This window comes from Suncus etruscus, chromosome 1 (assembly GCF_024139225.1).
Source record: "Suncus etruscus isolate mSunEtr1 chromosome 1, mSunEtr1.pri.cur, whole genome shotgun sequence".
Classification (NCBI taxonomy): Eukaryota; Metazoa; Chordata; class Mammalia; order Eulipotyphla; family Soricidae; genus Suncus; species Suncus etruscus.
The window spans coordinates 133943312-133959214 of record NC_064848.1 but is presented as its reverse complement, the minus strand read 5'-3'; the positions used below and the strand labels follow the sequence as shown (position 1 = coordinate 133959214).

The 15903-nt window shown below is 35.4% G+C and overlaps 1 protein-coding gene across 1 annotated transcript in view; it reads left to right on the top strand.

Annotated features, from left to right (window-relative positions):
• The first annotated feature begins 10857 nt into the window (after positions 1–10857).
• The window catches only part of POT1 (protection of telomeres 1), a 75109-nt gene continuing 70063 nt past the window's right edge, over positions 10858–15903 (top strand). The window contains exons 1-2 of the mRNA XM_049771061.1: positions 10858–11048; positions 12286–12471. Coding sequence (XP_049627018.1) covers positions 12349–12471 — 123 coding nt within the window. The 5' untranslated portion in view covers positions 10858–11048; positions 12286–12348. The remainder of the gene's footprint in view (positions 11049–12285; positions 12472–15903) is intronic.

The following is a 15903-nucleotide window of genomic DNA, read 5'->3' as shown; positions in this document are numbered from 1 at the left end:
ACCATATAAAGCCAGGAAATCTGGAACAATTCAATACCAAGAGAAGCATGAATTTTCTTTAGCCTAATAAAGTATTCATTTCAAAACGTTTAAGTATTTTCAGTTTTATTTCATAATAATAATGCTCAGATTAAGTTATACTACTAATTAAATCACATTTTATTTCTTGGACTTTGCTATTTACCTACTAATATTTTAAATAAAAACCTTCTAGAACTGATGAAAATTATTTTTGAATATAAACATAAAATTCATTTTACTGTTACCTAAGATTTTATAAGTAATAACAATAACATCAAATTCACCTACCATAAAACGAAAATGCGATATTAGTATAGAATTATGCATTGGCAGAGAAATAAAAAACCATCTAAACTATAAGCCTGCAGCTAGTAATTTGCTTTTTCTTTGCTTGTAAATTACTAAATCCAAGAGAACCCATTTTAGCTTTGATGAGAAGGGAAATAGGCACAACATTTTTGTTTTGTGATATAAAAATGAGAAAAATTATTTTTTTTCAATTTTAAATGTTGTGTGCAAAATGAATAAGCTTCGCATTTAAGTCATTTGACCTGTAGATGAATTCTAACTGAGGTCAAATGAGGCTCCAAGGATTACCAAAAATCAAACAAACAACAAAAATTACTTGATTTTTTCATGAACTAATTAGAAGAATAAACATGTTTTCTTTTCTTTTTTTTTCTTTTTACCAGATTCAGGCTTTTACCAGAAAAAAACCTTTCTATTTCAGAAAATGGTCTAGATGTAGGACAAACAACTCATTTCAGAATATCTAATGTTTGTCATCCATCTCCCTTATCTTATAACCTGAACCTCTTTCTTCTCTCCTGAAGGCCATTGGCTCTTTTCCTGTTATTTTGCTCTGAATATATATTTTTATTTAATCTCATTGGCTTTAAAATGCTCATTTCTATGTAGATTCCCAACACATATGTAATTAAATTGCTTCCCCGACTAAAAGATCTGTTATTAACTTGATTATTCAACCTATCCAATAAAAAGCCATGGGAAGGGGTAAATTTCCAGACCTCCCTAATATTTGCTTTCTCATTTTATTTATGTTATATTTTTACTGATTTTAGTTTCTATACTTCAGAGCTATTTTAGTATTTTCCCCTAAAATATTATTCATTTTAACTTAAACTTTGTTGCCATAAATTCTTACACCAATCATTCTATACTGAATTATTATATTAGTCTATATTCATAATAGGTCTCTTTATTTTTTTATATTTTATAATATCTGAATCACTCTGAAGATGTTAAGCATATTCATTTTAAAGTAATGTTTTTGTTAAAATTATCAGATTAATAGCTTGTTGGATTGTATTTAGTGAAAAACGTTGAGAAAATATTATCTCCTCCAAGATTTATCAATATTTTCTCACTCCTAATATTTTTAGTCCATGATTTCTCTTTGCTGGGCTATAGATGCATGATCTGACATCAGATCTGGCCTCCAGAGATTGTGGGAGCAAAAAGCAGTAGAGTTTGCCAGCAATTTTTATCTGATAATGTCTGGCTTCAGTGATGCAAGCATTCACCCTTACTAGTTTGCTCTGAGGGCAAACACAACTGATGTTCAGGGAAAGAGAGGTCTCTGTCCAGCTATTCCACATGCACTCATCTAAATAATTCTTTATTTTGGGCACTTTCCCATCTTTTTGACTGTGTTGATTCTGTGTTTAAAGCATACCATTTCATATTTGCTTCTTAACTCTCTCAGGCACATCATTTGAATGGTGGTATACAATGAGACTTTCCTCCATTTTCTCTTCTTGGTGAATTCCTCCAATTATGTGAATAATTAATAAAAGATATTTTAGAATTTGAATATCAGTGTCTGACTATTAATTTTGAATTATATATGTGCATGGCCATTTATTTTTTTATTGTAAGCATAGGCTTTATTATTGTCTCTCTTGCTTGAGAATATCTGCTGGCGAGAATTTGGCTATTAGATGGGGTGCTAACAATCAATACCAGTGGTCTGCAAAGCAAATGACCACCCACTATATGATCTCTCTGGTTCCATATATTGGCATTTTAAAGGGTTGTATTCCTCATCAGACTGTGGAATGTGGTATTCTGCAGACTAAGACACAGAGGAGCTCAAGTTCCACAGATGAGCTCAAATTATAACTCAGTAATAAAGCATATTCCTTTCATGTTCAATTCCCAGCAATGGAAAAAACCTAGTAATTTCTTCACAAGTCTCTTACAAATGAAAATAACAGTAGCACTTGTACAAAAAGGAAGATTCTAAGGCTGGAGTAATCTAATAGGAATCAAGACTCTTCATAGCTCTTAGGATATGGCCCAAAACCAAAATGAAGAAAAATAATGAGACATGGTGATGACTTCAAATAGAGTCTATTTAGCTCATAGAGTAAAGGAACTTTAATTAATTTATTACACACCAAAGAATATTAAGAGTAGTTAAATGTCTTGAACAAAAGTGAAAAATCTAAGATTAGATCATAAGATTTGGGAAATCTGGAACATTGTCATATGTCATTGTCAATATATAGCTACCTACTTGTTTTAAAACAAAGGTATGTTAGTAAAAGAGTAAATGATTAGATATCACTGATGAGGGACTTTTCAGCAAAAGCCTGACTGAAGTATAAGTTTCTTAGTTATATGTGGAAGAGCATTTCATGTTATGAACTTAGGTTATTAAAAATAATTAGAAAGGTTCGTCAGTGCAACAAAAACGAGAGAATTTTAACCACCAAGATGGAGCTGATAAGATGCCTGATTTTTTTTCAGTAACTTGAGAATTTGAAAAATATTATAAACAGGGTGGAATATTTTCTACTTTTGAAAAGAATCACTCTGGTAATTACATATAGGAAATTTTATATAGAAGTATAAGAATGGACATAAGGAAACAACAGCCTGTTTTAAGAGTGAAAATTCTCTTTTGGCCTATTGGGTTTTGAAAATTAAAGACAAATTTGAAAGATTCAATTGGATATTTTTTGTATGTCATTGAAAAACTCATCTGGAGTTCATGAGAAATAGATTATTTATATTTAAAAATCTAAAACTAAAATTATAGGTTGGGAAACTATGGAACTGCATTTGGAATAACAGGAAAGTCAATCCACTAATGGAACTTTTTTTATTTGTTTGGTTTTGGGCCACACCAGGTGATGCCCAGGGTTTTTCTGGCTATTTGCTCAGAAATCACTCCTGGCTTCGAGGACTATATGGGACACCGGGGATCAAACCGAGGTCTGTCCAGGGTCAGGTGCATGCAAAGTAAACGCCCTACCGCTCTGGCCCCCACTAATGACACATTTAAATTATATGGTGATTAGTTGGACGAAAGTGAAGTCTGTTATCCCCTTCCTGCCCATCTCACCTGGAAAGGGAGACTCTCCCACAACTGAGAGGGGTCTGTGGTTAGTAATTAAAGTGGCCTCCGGGAAGGGGTAAGAGAGAAGTATCAGAGGGCCGGAGAGATAGCATGGAAGTAAGGCGTTTGCCTTTCTTGCAGAAGATTGGTGGTTTGAATCCCAGCATCCCATATGGTCCCTTGAGCCTGCCAGGAGCGATTTCTGAGCATAGAACCAGGAGTAATCCCTGAGCGATGCTGGGAGTGACCCCATAAAAAAACCCAAATAAATAAATAAATAAATAAATAAATAAATAAATAAATAGAGAAGCATCAGGAAGGAAGATGCAGCAGGTAGAGGAGACACAGGTTGGTGCAGAGAAGCTGCTTACCTTAGAAGCATTGTGAGATATGCACCTGGCAGTTACATCCTTGTAATAAAGCTGGATGACTCCTGAAACTTCATCTGACTGCTGTGGGTCATTTCCTTGCCATTACCCTGACACCTACAGACCTACCAGGCCGTAGGGGCTGTTGGCGCCAGATGGACCAAGAAAGGCCTCACCATCCTTCCACCACACTAAGATTTTATAATTAATAAATAATACAACAGAAGTCAACTAAAAATTATAATTTTCATAAAGAAATAAAAGCTAAATCAGAAGCCTTTGAAGTAGCTTTTGTTGTTGTTTTCCTATCCAGTATCAGCTATTGTCAAATAGATAAGTACTGTTGAAGATATTGAAGGATATAAAATCCCCTGGTATTTATATGGAAGAACTCTGTCTTTGAAAGAAAAATAAAAATTTTAAATGACAAAACAAGGAAATTTTCTAACTTGTATGATTAGAAATTTTCCAGTTAAGTAAGATTACTAAGTAGTTGACTAAAGAGCTTAACTCTACCAGTCAAGACTGAATGATGTTTTTTTTTAAAATTATCTTTATTTAAACACCGTGATTACAAATATGATTGTAGTTGTATGATTACAGTCATATAAAGAACACTCCCCTTCACCGGTGCAAGATTCCCACCACCAATTTCCCAGATCTCCCTCCCCACCCACACCTGTACTTGAGACAGGCTTTCTACTTCCCTTATTCATTCACATTGTTATGATAGTTCTCAGTGTAGTTATTTATCTAACTACACTCATCACTCTATGTGGTGAGCTTCATGTCATGAGGTGCATTTTACAGTCCACATCTCTCTTGTCTCTGAGATATTGCTAAAAAGACTGAATGATGATTAAATGATCTTTTTATTCACACAGATTGCTTGAAATTAATTTTGGATTCTATTGGTCATTCTGACTGGTTTACACTTTTTATTGAGTATTGGAATAACTTATATACATTATTCTTCACTTGATACCAGAAAGAAGGGTTTTGATTTTTCCTGTTTCATGTACAGTGAGTAAAATCTCTCCCAGTAGTCCCCATAATACTGATTTATCTCTCCAAGCCTTTTAATGGATAATATGTGTATTCATGATTTACTAACTGCTGCAAAGTACAGTATGCCTTTTTTGTTTCCCCTGGGATTTGGCCACTCTTTGTAGTTCTTAGAGTCCACTCCCTGATTTGTGATTAAGGGATTGCTCTTGGCAGTGTTTAAGGGAAAATGTGGTGCTAGAGATCCAATCCATGCTTCCTACATGCAAAGATAAGACCATGAACTATCTATCCAGTATGACAATGAAGTTTTCTAATGGGGAAATAAATGGTTTGGTATAAATTATAACAACTTTTAATTGAGATTTTAAATGTCATTTCTGTTGGGGATAATACTGACTATAATAGAAGGTGTACCTAGAAACAAAATTTTAGATTCATTTTCTAATATGATTAGAATTAACATGTTAATTGAAGTACATTAAAAAGACTTTTGGCTATAAGATATAAAGGGCAAAATAAATACATTTAATTTTTACCATCTTATTTTATTGTATTTTTGGTTTTTGGACCATACCTGGTTGACACTCAAGGATTACTCGTGGCTCTGCACTCAAATTGCTCTTGACTTGGTGGACCACTTGGGATGCCAGGGGATTGAACCACAGTCTGTTCTAGGTTAGCGTGAGTGATACAGACAGATGCCTTACCACGTGTGCCACAGCTCTGGTCCCCAATTTTTATCATCTCATTTGAATAAACCTACAGACTGGTAAGCATGCCTATGGATTTGGGATCATTTTTACTATCTGAATAAGAAAATAAGTAAGGAAGGCAAATAATTTTCTCTGTCTTGTATTTCTGTGGCTGTGCCTGATTGACACCATTTCAGGGTTAAATGCACTATAAGAAAACTGAAATTTTTGAAACATGAGTATATGGCAATTTTTAATTTTTTCTAATAATAGAAAATTTATCTTAAACTAATTTTCTTCTATATTATACTAGATAAATGCAGGGTAAATGTAGATCATCTTTCACTCTCTAATGTAGTCACAGATCTCCTATCATCTTAACAATATACAAAAATATTTGGGGAAAGTTATGAGTAGGAAAGGTAAACTACCATTAAATCAGAGAAAATCTTATTTCTTTATATGAAAGTTAAAAATAAATAAAACACCATCAATATTCATCAAGAATATTCTATAAAACTAACTTTTCTGTAAAAAGGTATCAAGTAAATTCATGTGGGTCCTATTTAAACTAATTGAAGAAAGATATAACAACATGAGTTCTGTTAAATATGCCTAGTATGGGGCACTTGCCAGGACAGATCTGGGTTTGAATTCCAGCATCCTGTATGGTCCCCCATGCCTACCGAGAGCAATATCTGAGTGCAGAGCCTGGAGTAGCCCCTGAGCACTGCCGGTTGTTACCCATAAAGCTTTTATATACATATATATATAAAATTTATATTATATTTTATTTATATTATATATATTATTTCCACTGGGATTTGGGACACACTTATGGTTTGCAGAGTCTACTCCCAGATCTGTGATTAAGGGGTTTCTCTTGGTAGTGTTTAAAGGAACATGTGGTGCTAGAGGTCAAACAGAGGTTAAAGTAAATGTTTCTCAATTAGTAAAATTGCCAGAATTTCTAAAAAAGTGAACTTATAGGCACTGGAGCTATGGTGCAGCGGTAGTGGGGTGGTGGGGTTCAACCCCCCCCATGTCCCATATGGTCCCCAAGCCAGGAGTGATTTATACATGCATAGCCAGGAGTAACCCCTGAGCGTCACTGGGTGTGGCCCCCACAAAAAAACCACAATAATAAAATAAAAATGTGTCTTTTAATCAATCTGGCTCTGTGCTCAGAAATTGCTCCTGGCAGGCTTGGGGGACAATATGGTATGCTGGGATTTGAACCACCATCCTTCTGCATGCAAGGCAAACACCGTACCTCCATGCTATCTCAATCTGGCATTTTTTAAAAGTTTTCTTCATATAGCATTCAAAACTATTCCTACTTTTGATGACTCAAACGAAGAGTGAAAGAAAAAGAAAAATCTTAGGCTAACAAATCATTATGTGTTTCTGAGCTTTCCAGCTTTTTGGAACTAGGCCATTGTCTTTTCAAAGCATATTTTTCTAGTTTTATGATTAGAACAAAAAACATGTTTTATATAAGGGTGTTAATATGAATATATCAATATGTACATATTTTCATGGTGTAAGAAATTTAGAAAGAACTCTCAACTTATCACATAAACTCATACTTGTAAAATGTTAAAACGCTAACTAATCTACCCTTTATTATAGCAATATTTCCCTCTCATTTTTTATCTCCTTGACTAAGTCATATATGTATAATCTGAGGATAAACTAAATACCTATCTATAAAGTCAATAATATACTTTTGGAATAGAGAAATGCGAATAGCAGTACATAAAAATAAAACTTCTTCCATGAATTGTATATATTCTGAAATTTTTTTAATTTCTCCTTAACTTCTGTCTCTTTTCCCCATCTCTGCAAAGAAATAATACTATTCCCACTTATATAGTCACCTACAACTCTTAGTGAGCCTTTTGCTATTTTAAAATTTCTAATAGATTGGGAATGCAGATTTATTTATTTATATTATAACCTCAGCATATAACATTTTGGTTTAATTTAACCAAAACTAATAATTGTTATAATATCTATCTTAAGTAAAAGAGATAGTACTTTTTCTATTCTATTTCCAGTAAAAATATATTTTTAAAAGTTTTTAGGAGTTAGGTGTTTGCCTTGCATGCAGCCAAACCCCAGTTTAAAACCTAGAATTACTTATAATCCCCTGAGCATTGCCAGGAGTGATCCCTGAGCACAGTGTCAAAAGTAAGAATTAACTACTACTGGGTATGGCTCCAAAACAACACCAATATACCTACCATAAGGATGTCTCTAACAGAAGATGAGATACCTATGGAGTCATAGGGCATACAGAATGATTCATTTCTCTTCCTAATGAAATTTAATCCCTTCCTGCTTAGTCCATGACTATCTTGAAACATTCTCAATTATATTTATTTGTTTTTATACTCAATTTTGTTTCTAGATATTCCTTACAATTTCTCTCAAAATAACATGCTACCAGGTGGGCATAGAGATAGCATAGAGGTAGGGCATTTGCCTTGCATGCAGGACAGTAGCTCGAATCCCGGCATCCCATATGGTCCCGAGCTTGCCAGGAGCGATTTCTGAGCATAAGCCAGAATGCTGCCAGGTGTGACCTAAAAACAAATACAAACACAAAAACAAACAAACAAACAAAAAACATGTTACTGAAATATATCTGACAACAACAAAAGTTAATACATGTTAAAAAGTTATGCACACAGGAGAAAGCTTTTCAATAGGCACTAGTGTTTCTCTCAATCTTTCCTGCCCAATATAATGTTTTTAAAATTATTTAATCTTCTTAATATGCACTTGTATAACATTATATAAATATAAAATGATTTTTCTACAAATTTGTAATCTTAATTTAACTCCAACTATATAAAAGTTTATGTTGTATTGAAATAAAATTGCATAAGTTGATTGAGATACTTATTAGTAGTAAATTTCATTAAATTACAAAAAATAAATTTCAATCAATTTAATGCAGGTATCCATGCAAAGAAATTTCAGGAAATTATAGAAGTATTGTCATAATGAAGGATTATAACATGAGAGCAATAGGTTTCAGGAAGCTACACTAGTACAACAGGAATGTTTTAATGACTGCCATTAATACAAAATTGAATATTTAAATTATTGGGTAGCTTAAATTTTTACATCAAAATAAATTTGTTATTATTAAAAATTAATGGCAGTTTTGAGATGTCTCTTAGCAATATAGCAAACAAGCTCATCTAGCAGTTGAGCATACATATCTTGCCTAAATGTAGGCCTGGGTTTGATTTTCATCATTGCTATCTCCCCCATAAAGTAACTTGAACAAGTTAATAGGAGTTAATCAGTTGAGAAGTACCAGAAATTTAGTTCTTTTATTTATGATTTGTGATACATTAGTAGAAGATGTAGTAAAATAAAAGCTGCTAGCAAAACATAAACTTCTTTGAAAGGGCAAGTTTAATGAGTTAAATAATTAAGAAAGCCTAAAATGTTATTCTGACTTAGCAACAAGATTAACTTCAATGATGTTGGCTAAGCCAAAAGTGTCCATGTGATGAGTGTTAGGGTGACATGGTTATGGGAAAGACAGAGAAGAAGAAGATAAATCTTTTTTCCTGAGCATTTTCTCATTTAATAAATATTTAGGCCCTGCGATATGCCAAGAGCCCTTACTAAACTTAATCTGAGGATTGGTTAAGTATGTGTTTGGGAGTTTTGGTTTGCTAGCTGGGAACTGTAAGCTCCAGCCCTACTACATGGCAAGATTGCTCATCTTTATGAAAAGCTGGGTGCCTTTAATGAGATGCTGGATTGGTCTGGCTCCCGCACGTAGTGATGGAATTAAAGTACATCTTCACAAGGATGAGAAAGGAAAGAGTGTGGGTGCCAGATTTGAAGTATGACCATGCTTCCTCAGTTGCTTCAGGTCATTAGTCACCTAACGCATTAAAGAAAAGACACTGAAAAAGGATCTAATCAAAGCGGGGGAAAAGCCAAAACAATCTCCCCCACAAAAAACAGCAAACAAACACCAATATGGCTAAGGACCCCTGCCTTACCCTTATTGAATTGCACTGCTCCTTGCTAAGCTCAACATGCAGCAAGACTGCTCTGGTTGATTACAAATTAAAGCAAAAACCTAAAGAGAGCAGAGAAGAAATGAGTCTTGGTAAAATCACCTGCAAAGTCCCATGATTACTGCCTGACAGCCCTAAAGTTACCACAGATGTTCAGAAATCCATTGTACTGAGGACCCAATACTTCACAGTCACTCTTCAGGTTGTAGCTCTCAGGCAAGCCAGATCGTTTCAATAGTCAGAAAAAAAAAAAAAAAAAGAAAAAGAAAAAAGAAAAAAAAAAAAAGAAGTAACTTCTTTACCTATGACATTATGGTTTTGCATTGTGGTGCTTGTTATTGAAACAGAACGGTGGATTATAGGAGAAAGCAGTAAAATTTGAACTAAAGAATATCTGATTAACTATTTTACAAAATCACAGCTCGATTAATCCATACAGTGGTTCACACTATATGTGCCAATCACATTTGGATGGTGCCTCAGAGGGGGACGAAACAAGGACCCTTGGGAATCTCCAGTGTGCTAAAGAAATCTGAATTCCAAACTGGCTTCAGTAGAAGCTTTATGATCATTACAAAAAATAGACACCGCTGGATTCTGAGGTCATCAATTTCCTGCAGCTGGAGAATAAAGGAAATCGACGGGGGCGGAGTTAGAGGGAAGGATGTCAAGTTTCCATGAGTTCATTTTCCTGGGCTTAAGCATCTCCTTTCATCCGGAAGCTTCCAAGGCACATCTTTATCTATCTATCTATCTATCTATCTATCTATCTATCTATCTATCTATCTATCTATCTATCTATCTATCTATCTATCTATCTATCTATCTATCTATCTATCTATCTATCTATCTATCTATCTATCACCTATCTATCTAGATATCTATCTTCATTTATTTATTTATTTATTTATTTATTTATTTATTTATTTATTTATTTATTTATTTATTTATTTATTGTTTTTTGGGCCACACCGAGAAATCGCTCCTGGCTTGGGGAACATATGGGACGCCGGGGGATCAAACCGCGGTCCGTCCTAGGCTAGCGCGCCTTACGCCTTGCACCACCGCTCCGATTCCCTAAGGCACTTTTTTTTTAAAGCTCGGATGACTTCACGCAATACTTTCATTCACTCAGCGAGCGACCCGAGCTGGTTTGTTAATTGTCGGCTCGGTGTGCGCATGCGCGGGCTCTGTGCCGCCGTCGTGCGCGTGTTGACGTCAGGCGCGCGCCGTCCAAAGTCCAGACGCTTCCTGGTTTGTTTCCAGAGCGCGGCTAAGTGCATTTCTAAGTAGGCTTTGAGTTTCTCGTGTGGATCCGCACGTGAGTTTTCATGGTGGAGAGAGACATTGGTTTAAGTTGAAAGGAAATGTAGGTGTGGTCCTTGTGGAGAAATCCTTCATGCTTGTCTTGATCGTCACCGGCCTGTTTTCCACATCTGATTGACATGCTTGAGACAAGTCCGTTTGAGTGATCCTTGTAAGACACTGCTTGGTGTCCCAGGTTAAGAGTTTTGAGAAATAAGATTGAACCTTCTGAGAACAGGTTGGCATTTTGTTTCTGTTGCTTTGCTGTTGGAGGGTTTAGACGATCTATATTTTGGAAGAATGCTGATTTTGGTGCACAGTTTTTGTACATATTTGATAAGCAAAATCCCTGCCCCAACTCTCCCACCTCCTATTCCCCAGAGTTTGTGTCAAGCAGAGTGGTAAAGGCAGTAGTGGATGTGGTTTTCACAAATCTTAAAATGGTCTTAGAATATTTTAAGTTTTAGGTTAGAAGCTGTACTGATGGGTTATATTTATTCTATTTTTAAAATTAGTTTATTTAAGCATCGTGATTACAGAATTGTTCATGATTGAGTTTTTATCATAGAATGTGCTCCACTCTTCACCAGTGCAGTTTTCCCTTTACTAATGTTCCCTACCCACTCATCCGCTCCCCCCCCTTTCCTTTTTGACACAGTGGTTTGCACTATTGTTAATAATTTATCCCTTTTCAACACCAGGTTATTGTCCAGAGTGATCATTGTCATTGTTGATCAGTGATCACATGCTGGGAAAAGTGGTGGTGGGAGGACAACCCTGGTGGCACAGGGAATGGCCCTGTTATTCACTCATTGGTCACAATCAAAATTATTATTAAAACAAGAATAATCATTATTCTCAAACTACAGCCTGCGGGCCACATATTGTATTTATTCCCATTTTGTTTCTTCACTTCTAAATAAGATATATGCAGTGTGCATAGAAATTTGTTCATAATTTTTGTTTTTACTGTCATCTGGCCCTCCAACAGTCTGAAGGACAGTGAACTGGCCCCCTGTTTAAAAAGTTTGAGGACCCTTGTTCTAGATGATTATTCTATGATCATTGATCATAGTATTTTTTAAATTTTTAAAATATTTTTAAATTGTCATAGTATTTTTTAAATATAAAATTAAAGGGAAAAGAGCTGAATTCTTTAGGAGAATGCCTGTTTTTATATTTGTACTAAAATTGGATTGATCCACTTTCTACTCAATCGCCAAACTATGAACACTAAATTGAAAGAAAAATTAAGCAAATTATTTACTACATTTTTTGTTGTTGTTGGTTTTTTTTTTTTTGGGGGGGGGGTTCACACCCGGCAGCTTTCAGGGGTTACTCCTGGCTCTGCACTCAGAAATCACTCTTGGCAGGCTCCGGGGAACCACCATCCTTTCTGCATGCAAGGCAAACACCTTACATCCATGCTATCTCTCTGGCCCGAATTGACTACATTTTTATGTTTGTGTTTTCAGGAGCAAATTGCCTACTTCCCTAAGTAAATTTGGTTAGACTAACTTCGTGAAGCACTTCAGATAATGCCTCTTGAACTAATAAAAGAAGTCAATGGGGTGCCCGATATGAAACTTCTAAGTAAATTACACAAAATAGATTTCAGAGCCCTGCAGCCAGGTACTGATTATGATCAGAAATACATCCAGGTAAGAATTTCATATTTTGTATTCCTCAAAGAATGCTTTAATGTGCCTTTGTGTTTCTGAATTGTTTTAGGAATTTTTTTTTTTTTTACCTCTAGAACATTTAAGATAGGAGTATTTTGATGCTATTATTAATTCTTAAGCAAACAGTTGTTGAATTCTTTTCTGAAGTCTTACCAAAATGCGTTTTGGACATATAAAGACCAATAAGTAAGTTTGCTGGTGAAATGGTTGTGGGATTTGACTGGTGTGGCATAAACATTGTGATATGTGAGGGGCCAGAGAGATAACCCATTGGTAGATGGTTTGCCTTTGCATGGAGCCAATTCAGAACAGGTACGCGTTCAAATTCAGGCATTCCAGATGGTCCGCCCCAGCATTCCTGGAGCGATTTCTGAACACACACCCAGGAATATCCCCAGAGCGCTGCCTGGAGTGACCCAAAAACAAATAAACAAACAAACAAAAAACAAACATTGTGTTATGTGAATATTTAGGACAGTTTTTGGTTCGAACAATCTGCATCCTCACAGTGGAACTGTAACATATAGGGTGACTGAAATATAACTTCATTTTAGTTAAAGCAGTTACCATGTGTTTTGAGAAACTAAACAGTGGGAACATTTAACATATTTTAGCCACTGAATTTAGAATTCTGTTTGAGTCAAAGTTATGCCTTCTTGGTAAATCATTTATTGAAAATGCAAAATGAGAGAAAGGATATTTAGTTGAATAATCACAGTAGTATAAGTGGGAATTGATTGTACTTGCTGAAATCAAGTCAGGGAATGATGAGAATGAGGCAGACAGCAAAATAACAATAGAAATTAACGTTTACTAACCTCTTATTTAATTAATTTGTTCTTCTATTTATTGTTAGTAGTTTGTGCTTTGTTGTTGTTTTAATTATTTGGGATTTATTTTGTTTAAGTGGTGCTCAGGGGCGTGCAATACACACCACTATCATTCTCCAAACTCACTGTATAGGAGAATATCAAGCCATGCTTGTGATGGCATTGTGCTAAGGATAGACCCCAGGGTAGGCACAAGCTAGGTCGGCCCCTAATCACAACACTATTGCAGGCCTCTCTTAATCTATATTCTCTTCATTATAGGGGTTTGGGACAATGCCCAGCTTTGTGTTTGGAAGCTGCTGCTGCTCTTGGGTCATTTTGACTATTATCAGGGAATTCTTGTGGTGATAAGTGTCAAATCTGGGGGATCTACATGCACACCATGTGCTCAAGCCAACTGAACCATCTTTCAATCCCACTGTCCTTTATTTTTGATGGAATTTTTATGCATCTGTCATATCCATGTATATTTGTTCTGATTTCTATGTTATATTTAAAATTAATGTATAATTACAGTTATTTTAGTTGCCTATATCAAATCTGTGAAAGGTAGGCAGTATATGAATTTAATTTTTGTTTAGAAATTATACTCATGGGGCTGGAGTAATAGTATAGCAATAAAGTGCATGTCTGACATGCAGCTAAACCCAGATTTAATCCCTGAGCTCACCAGAAATAACTCCTTAGTGCAGAGCCAGGAAAAACTCCTGAGTATTACTGGTTGTTGTCCCAAAAAGGAAAAACTGAAATTATATTTATGTGTAGAAAGCCAGAAGGAATTTTAGGAACTATTTATACTAAATACTTTATATCCAGAGAAATTATAGAAACTATTCTGTAATTTTATAGGAAAAGATATATATTCTTTTTTTGGTTTATGAGCCACATCTGGTGACACTCCTGGATATGCACTCAGAAATCGATCCTGACTTGGGGGACCATATAGGATGCCAGGGGATCTAACTGCAGTCCACCCTAGGCTAGCACGTGCAAGGCAGACGCCTCACACCCTGCACCACCACTCTGGCCCCTGTATTCTCTTATAGCTAGAAGAAATTTCAGAAATTAATTTCTCTAAAAATTTAACTTAAATATAATTAACCATAAGCAGACAATTGATTATTTCACTGATTCATGCATATTGTTCTTTTTTTGTTGTTGTTTTGTTTTTTGTTTGTTTGTTTTGGCCACACCTGTTTGATGCTCAGGGGTTACTCCTGGCTAAGTGCTCAGAAATTGCCCCTGGCTTGGGGGGACCATATGGGATTCTCGGGGATCGAACCAGGGTCCTTCCTTGGCTAGCACTTGCAAGGCAGACACCTTACCTCTAGCGCCACCTCACCAGCCCCATCATATTGTTCTTAATTTTGCCCCTTTTTGTTTTTGATAGTAGATTTTAATTTTTTTCTGTGTACAGTCTTTAAGTGACTTTCTTTTCTTCAACTTCCATCTTTTTTTTCTATTTTATTTCTGTTTTTGTTTTGGAGCCATACCCAGCATTGCTTAGCATGTATGCCTGGCACTGTGCTCTGCTATCACTCCTGGCAGGTCAGAGGACTATATTAGATCCTGTGGATCAAATCTGGGGTGACCCTGTTCAAGACAAGTGTCCTATCTTCTGTATAATTGCTTCTTCCTGAAGACTTCATCATTTTTTTATAGAAAAATTATTATAGGTTAAAAGAAACAGAACTAACTTATCTTTATAAGGAATTGATGAAATTTAGCTAATGTTAAATATTAAATAAATTATAAATGTAAGAAATTTTTTTGATCTCTGTTTTTCTTTTTTACAAAAATGACTTTCATGTCTTAAAAGTGAGTTTAGGGCCTGAGTGGTGGTGCAAGTGGTAATATGTCTGCCTTGCACATGCTAGCGTAGGACGGACTGTGGTTTGATTCCTGGCATCCCATATGGTCTCCCAAGCCAGTAGCCATTTCTGAGTGTATAGCCAGGAATAAACTTTGAGGATCAGCAGTTGTGGCCGAAAAAGCAATAAAAAAAAGTGAGTTTAACACAGTACTCAGTTTTCTTTTTCTATTTTTTTAATAATATCTTCATTTAAACACCGTGATAATAAACATGATTTTAGTTAGATTTCAATCACAAAAAGAACTCCCCCTTCATCAGTGAAACATTCCCACCACCAGTGCCCCCCCATCACCCTCCTCCCACAACCCCTGCCTGTATTTGATACAGGTATTCTACTTCTCTCACTCATTAAGATTGTCATGATAGTTGCTAGTGTAGTTATTTCCTTAACTGCACCATACTCTTTGTGGTGAGCTTCATATTGTGAGCTGGTCCTTCTGGCTCTCATCTCTATTGTCTGGGGATTATTACAATAATGTCCTTAATTTTTCTTAAAACCCATAGAATAGTGAGACTATTCTGTGTTTGTCTCTCTCTCTCTCTGACTTATTTCACTCAGCATAATAGATTCCATATACATCCAATTATAGGAAAATTTCATGACTTCATCTCTCTTAACAGCTGCATGATATTCCAGTGTGTATATGTACCACATTTTCTTTAGCCATTCATCTGTTGAAGGGCATCTTGGTTGTTTCCAGAATCTGG